Here is a 7329-nt window from a genome sequence, read left to right as displayed (position 1 = left end):
CTTCATATTCATACTCATATTATTATTCAACCCTTTCTTTTTTATTTTATTCTTCTTCTTCCACATCATAAACCTCCAAAAACTGAAGCTTTCAGTGCATAATTTCGTTATGAAAATTTTAATTAACGCCGTCAAAAACACGTTTTCTCATCTGGGTTCTTGTGTATTGATGATATGAGCATGAATATATAAAGTTTTTGATAAATGTGCTACTTTTTGCATACTGGGTTTTAGTCTTTTAGCCTCCAAAAGATGGATTCTTGTTGTCTTGCTTTTAGTCCGAACACCCATATCCCAAAAAGATCCGAATTTGTAGAAAATGGGTTCTGGGGGAAGAAAATTATGAATAGTTTTTCGTTCAATTATTATTGTAAAAATTCAAGAAATGAAAGTAGGAGGCTGAAGAAAGTTGGAGTGATTCAAGGTGTTGTGAAATCACCGGTTGATGAAGAGATTTTGGTAAGTAAATTGAAAATTCCAGTACCGGCACCGAAAATACTGTTACTGTACTAATGGTACGGGTACAGGTGTTTTTCGGTTTTTTTTTTCATTGATATTGGTACCGGTACATTTTCATCTTGGTACCAGTATAATATGAAAATGTACCGGTACCAAATAGTCCAATACCATATGTGTTAGGCCATATTTAGTAGGGATGAAAATCGGTACCAAATACTGAAAAAATACTAGTACTACTACGGAATATACCGAAGTTGAGAAAATTGGTTGTCGAATGTATTGATTCGGTATCGGTACCGGTCCGGTATTGTGAAATTAAAGATTAATGGTTGATCTTGAATTATTAAAACTAAAAGTTTTTGCAGACATTTGAGACAAGATTTATGGAAGAGAGGAAAGTGGATCCAAAGACAGTGGCATCCATTATTTTGGGTGGAGGTGCAGGGACCAGACTGTTTCCTCTTACCAGCAAAAGAGCTAAACCAGCTGTAAGTCAAATGTTTCCAAATTTTAAGGTTTGGATCATTAATATTTAATAACATGTTTTTGTTTACCATTTTATAGACAAAATCATTAGATTTGAAGAAAGTTGTAAAAGTTATGTTTAATATTGATTTGAAATGATTTAAACAAGTTTTGTGGTGACTTATGATATATGCAGGTTCCAATTGGTGGATGTTACAGACTAATTGATGTTCCAATGAGTAATTGCATTAACAGTGGTATAAGGAAGATCTTTATCTTGACACAGTTTAATTCTTTTTCGCTCAACCGTCACTTGGCTCGAACTTATAACTTTGGAAATGGCATGAGTTTCGGTGATGGATTTGTGGAGGTATTATATAATGTTAAGATCTTTATGTATGCCTTTATAAATGTTGAACTATTGTGCACTTGCAACTTGCTTTTTCTTCAAACCTTACATTAATAATCTTGATTGTTGGTTTTAATAATGGAATCAGGCTAACAGGGGAAATTAGGATTATGCTATTTTTAGTTTCCATTCTTAAAAATTTGAGGAACCAATTTTAAGTGGAGAACTGTAGAAACACTTGTATGCTGTGCATATCTGATATAGTGTAAGAGCTCGAGCTTAGCACATCACATTTCAAAATCTGAAGCTTGAGATTGGCTCGTGAGTGGTGTTTCTGGCTTGAGTTCGGCTCGTTTATTATTTATTAGTTATTTATTTATGTAGGTATATTATTATTTTTATATACATTTATGATTATACCTCTTTATAGAAAACAGTATATATTATTTGGTTATTTTTATTAAATTTATATAAATAATAGTATTTATTATGTAATTATATATGTATATAAAAATGTTACATTTATTCATTATAGGTCACGAGCCTAGACAAGCTAAGTATCCGGATCTTGGGCTCGGGATTTTAATTAAATGAGCTCCATTTTAGGCTCGAGAGTCGAGATTGGCCTTAGGCTCATTTAAGCTCGGCTTGATTCAAGTTTTTACTAGCCGATCTCAAGCAGCTCATGACCGGATCGCCTCAGCCCGTTTACACCCTAACTACATTTAAAGCAATATGTACAATTTTTTATGTGGTTCTCCCACTTCTGACATTCAGGTTTTGGCCGCCACTCAAACACCGGGAGAAGCTGGAAAGAAGTGGTTTCAAGGAACAGCAGATGCAGTTCGCCAGTTTATATGGTTGTTTGAGGTTAATAACTAGTCATATGATTGCCACATATTTTTCATTCTACATTTATAGGAATAGGAACCTTTTGAAATAATGTAATTTTATCCAATTAATGTAGGATGCCAAGAACAAGAATGTTGAAAACATTCTAATTCTATCTGGAGACCATTTATACCGAATGGATTATATGGACTTTGTTCTGAAACACGTTGACACAAATGCTGATATAACAGTTTCTTGCATTCCCATGGATGATAGGTAAACAAATGGCCCGATTAAGGTTGTATTTTATCTCAAACGGATTAAACAAGTTGAAAATCATCAAAGATTTAGATGATTATTATTATTATTGTTATTATAATACAATGTTTTTGTAATCATAAATGACATCTTAATAAATTATCTACACATTACAATCTAAGTTGGGACAAAATAACGTTTCTGGTAAGCTTGGCCCGAACAGTTTGACCCATTACCCAACCAGCCCGACTCATTTATCTTGCCAACTTATCTCGCTTTTTGCGATTTTGTAGCCGAGCATCTGACTATGGGCTAATGAAGATTGATGAAACGGGGCGAATAGTACATTTTGCAGAGAAACCGAAGGGCAACTTGCTAAAATCAATGGTGAATGTTCATAAAACTGACCCCAATTTCTTCAATACAAAGAGACCCATTTGCTACAATCAAATCCACCACGACGCCTGACTTTGGATCATAAAAAGATGCACCTTTAAATTGGTCTCACACCATTTTTCTTTTTTAGTTCTAACCAACTTACTTTTTAATGTTTCATTTTCAGCAAGTTGACACCACTCTTCTCGGGTTATCCGACCGTGAAGCATTACAAAACCCGTACATTGCGTCCATGGGTGTTTATGTATTTAAAACCGATGTTTTGCTAGAGCTTTTAAAATGGAAGTACCCATCATGCAACGACTTCGGGTCTGAAATTATTCCATATGCGGTTGCAGAACACAATGTCCATGTGAGACTTTAACCTTTGACTTTTGACTTTTTTTTGTCAAAATTATCACAAGATTATTGGGATATTTGTTTTGTTAATAGGCGTATCTGTTCAAAGATTACTGGGAGGACATTGGTACGATAAAGTCTTTCTTTGATGCCAACTTGGGCCTTACTGAACAGGTTAGTTAAACCATGTCCAACTCCGGTTTTGAAATCTTTGCATTTGAAATGACGTATTTACCCCTTTCGTGTTAATAGCCGCCAAAGTTTGACTTCAACGATCCGAAGACCCCGTTCTTCACGTCTCCACGATTCTTGCCACCTACAAAAGTCGAAAGATGCATGGTATATTTTGTTATAAATAATTATCTTGTTAAATATGATTACAAAAAAAATATATTATTTGAGTAGTTGTCATTTTTCTGAATATATTAGCATTTTTTGATCCCTTTGACCCATTTCACAATATTTAAAAAATCTGTTCAGATTATCGATGCAATAATCTCCCATGGGTGCTTCTTGCGAGAGTGTAGTGTCGAACACTCTGTGGTCGGTATACGATCTCGGTTGGACCAAGGCGTGGAGCTAAAGGTGACATTTTTACCCTTCTCGTGATAAGTGGCACATTTACCCTTTCTGATATCGTTAAATGACATTTTTACCCTTCTCATGATAAATGACATACTTACTCTTTTCAAAATCATTAAATGACATTTTTAGCCTCCTAATGATATATTACATACTTACCCTTGTCAGGATACTATGATGATGGGTGCAGACTACTACCAAACTGACTCGGAAATCGCGGCCCTTTTAGCAACTGGTAGAGTCCCTATTGGTGTCGGACCGAACACCAAAATAACGTAGGCATTCCTTCCCTCTCCCGCCTCGGGCCATCCTTACCATTATCATAATAACAATAATATCTTTTTGTTGGTTCAGGAATTGTATAATTGACAAGAATGCAAAGATTGGAAAAGATGTGATTATAAAAAACAAAGATAATGTTGAAGAAGCAGACCGATCGGATGAAGGGTTTTATATAAGATCAGGGATAACGGTCATCATCAAGAACGCAACGATTAAAGATGGAACTGTTGTGTAATAACATGCATTTTGTTTTTGAATATTGTTAGATATCTAGATTGACAAGCATTTTGCAGTATGAACTTGTTGGCTAATAAAGATATGTAGAATAGTAAGTAGGTCGTTTATTTTGTAATAAATTAAGTTATGTAATGTTTATTTATTTTGTTATATGCTAGAATAAATATTCATTTCTAAAATATAAATGAAGAAATAGTTTATATGCACAAAATAAACTTTTTGAACTAAAGTCGCATTATTGGTCAACCTTAGATATGATTTTGCACTTTACCCTTTAAAGTATAAATTTTGTATTAGGTTTTTTTTTGTTAACTGAGTTGTTAAAGGTGATGTAAAAAATATAATAAATGGATAAGAGTTGTTTATATCGGTAGAGAACCTAAGAAAGTTTCTCACACTAGTCGGAAATTTTCTTAGTTGACTATCGCTATATACTCACAGGGGCCGATCGAGATTTTCATATCATAATAGTACTAAAAAATTCACATCTTGTGTAATGACCGACCTTTGTACCCAGGGGCGGATCTATAGTAGAAATGGGTGGTTCCCCGGAACCACCCGAGTTTCGAAATAATAGTGTATTTGTATATATAAAACATTAGAGGAACCACCTTATAAATTAGGAAGGAACCACCTTAAAAACATTTGAAACGCTTGGCCAGCTGGTAAGGTGCTGGTTTTGTAACTTGAAGGTCACAAGTTCAATTCCGGATTTCCATATAATTTTTGAACTTTTTTCTTGAACTCTTCCTTTTTACTAATTACTGCACAACCCATTTAGGGTTTTATTAGTCAAAAAATAAAACACACCGACACTAAACACAATGGCGCCTGCTATCTCCCCTGTCCCCTCGTCCCCGTCGGCCGTTCCCCGACCACCACCGCAGCTTTTCCGGCCGTTCTCCAACCTCCTGCCTTCCTCTCCTCCTGTCTTCTACTCTTCCTCGAAGCTCGATTGCTCGAATCCTCCCACTTTGAAGGTAAGTTTGCATTCATTTGTTAAATGTTAATTGTTCTTGACTTGTTAATTGTTCTTGATTGCTAACTACTTAATTGTTAGGTTATTTGTTAAATTTAGTTTTAATGGCTTGTGGTCACGAATAATATATTTCAAATCATGGTTGTTGGTGTTGGGTGTTAAAATAGTTGGAAAGATAAGAGTGGTGGTGTTGGTGGATGTTTTTTGTTGAGGTAAGGTTAATTGTGTGAATATGGTTTCTAACCGGCCCGAACCTCAAACGGACCCGGAATTTATTATTGTATTTTTATTATGTAATGAACTTTGCCCGAACCATCTAACCGACCCGAACCTCAAACCGACCCGGAATTTTTTATACCCGATTCTATGAAATTGAATCATCTAAAAGTTGTGCACCACCTGAAAAAAATTCCTGGATCCGCCACTGTTCGTACCGTAAGGGTTGGTTCGACCTGGTTTATACGTTAAAATGTTAAATCATTATCCTAGAGAAAATAACTCGTAATCTTGTGTTATCGGAGAAGGGTACGTTGGAGACGATATGATAGAGAGCTTCTATCTCAATGTAGAGAGTTAGAATATGAATATGACCACACAATTTAATGCCACCAAACGTTAGTTATAGTTTCCTGTTTATCAAGCATCATCATCTCTACATGTTCTTGGTACTAGACGTCAACAACTACGTACATTGATAAGGTTGTTAACTATCACGTTCTAAGTACTGTACATACACAAGTACATTGATAAGGACATAAGGTTGTTGACCATCAAGTTCTGGTAAGCACGTGAAATCTATAGGTTTCGTGCTCTCGACTAATTTTGGATATTTTCAGCCTTCATGAATTGTGCAATTCAGATTAAAGTATTTCACTTATACACGAAATCAATAATCAAATAAGACAGAAAGTTTTTATAAAAAAGTTATTTTATGTGAAAATTTTACACTAAAGTTAGATGGTTTCGTTATGGGAAATTCCTAAAATGACATTTTTTTGAGAGTTTTCTCTTTCATTATATAGGTGTTGAACCAACACACTGATTAGGGTGAAATGTCACAACATTTCATGAACACTTATGATGGTTGGGATGTATCCACTACTTACATCGGTATCAAGTCTCCTATTCGGTAGCAAACTTAGTAGCTGCCGAATTATTAATATTCTATAGAAGAACAAGATGCTACCGCATCAACTAGCTACAGAAGGTTTAAGATCCTACCAAATAACAAGATTAACAGTTGCTACCGCAACATGGTGTTGCTACCAAGATTCAAAGTTGATCCCGAACTTAAGAAATTAATAAAGTTGCCACTAAGAATCGAATAACAACTTGCTATTTAATTCCTTTGAAGAACATTCTCCATGCAAAGTTGCAAAAGCCTAGGAATAATGAATCTTAACAGGATCCAAGTCTACATAGTGTCATGGTTGTGCAAATTAGGGCTAACGTAAATCAAAAAAATAAAACAATTGGGCCTAAAATATGTGGGCCTGAGGTAAATGATTGCTAAAATGTGTGGGCATAAAGTAAAGGCTTTTAGCTCGTGCCCCATGAGCCATCCTAGATATATAAGGTAGGCATGTTCAAAACGGTTTGGGACTAGGAACCGGAACCGGTTCCTAACCGGTTCCTATATTCAAAACCCCCTTTTAAACCGGTTCCAGGCTCGAACCGGTTAGGGAACCGAACCGGTTCTCCCACCCTCGGACCCCTAACCTATCTAACCGGTTCTTACCGGTTCCTAACCCGGTTCCTGTACCGAACCGGTTTTCCCTCCCTCGGACCCCTAACCTATCAATTTGGTATGTAAATATTTCGCCTTCACTATCCATTTGCGTTTGTTGCGAATCGACGTTCTTTTTCAACGCCTTGCAATACGGTTTTTCGATGTGTTTCTTCAAATTTAAATTCGAAAGTGGGTTTAAATAAATCCCACAAAACTTGCACCGAGCCTTCAATGAATGGTCATCACTCAATTCAACCAAATCCCAATTGCACCAAATCTCTTGATTACGATTATGAGGTACAATACGAACGAAACTTGGTTCGGCGTTGGAACCTTGACCAACCGATGATTGTGAGGCAACCATAACAACAAATATGAATATAGAAGAAGAGAAAACAAGAGATTAGAGAACTCAAAACGTTG

The 7329-nt window shown here is 35.7% G+C and overlaps 1 protein-coding gene across 1 annotated transcript; it reads left to right on the top strand.

The window, feature by feature from the left end:
- Positions 1-252: 252 nt before the first annotated feature.
- On the top strand, positions 253-4280 carry LOC143545331 (glucose-1-phosphate adenylyltransferase large subunit 1-like). Its single transcript, XM_077037245.1, has 12 exons — positions 253-459; positions 825-947; positions 1121-1294; positions 2051-2143; positions 2241-2380; positions 2656-2749; positions 2925-3110; positions 3191-3271; positions 3350-3436; positions 3578-3682; positions 3848-3954; positions 4034-4280. The coding sequence occupies exons 1-12, from the start codon at positions 253-255 to the stop codon at positions 4194-4196; spliced, it is 1560 nt and encodes a 519-aa protein (XP_076893360.1). The 3' UTR covers positions 4197-4280.
- Positions 4281-7329: the final 3049 nt, after the last annotated feature.

The sequence above is a fragment of the Bidens hawaiensis genome, unplaced genomic scaffold (genome assembly GCF_021521415.1).
Source record: "Bidens hawaiensis isolate Kalapana, Puna unplaced genomic scaffold, B.hawaiensis_p1.1 tig00000904_1, whole genome shotgun sequence".
NCBI classification, from domain to species: domain Eukaryota; kingdom Viridiplantae; phylum Streptophyta; class Magnoliopsida; order Asterales; family Asteraceae; genus Bidens; species Bidens hawaiensis.
Note: the sequence above shows the minus strand (reverse complement) of the source record. Positions and strands in the feature narration are given on the sequence as shown.

Bases quoted from the DNA above. Each gene is read 5' to 3' on its own strand.
- LOC143545331 (XM_077037245.1), top strand. From the start codon at position 253: ATGGATTCTTGTTGTCTTGCTTTTAGTCCGAACACCCATATCCCAAAA. The intron at 2,381-2,655 runs GTAAACAAATGG...GCGATTTTGTAG, and splicing joins TGCATTCCCATGGATGATAG to CCGAGCATCTGACTATGGGC. The intron at 3,272-3,349 runs GTTAGTTAAACC...TCGTGTTAATAG, and splicing joins ACTTGGGCCTTACTGAACAG to CCGCCAAAGTTTGACTTCAA.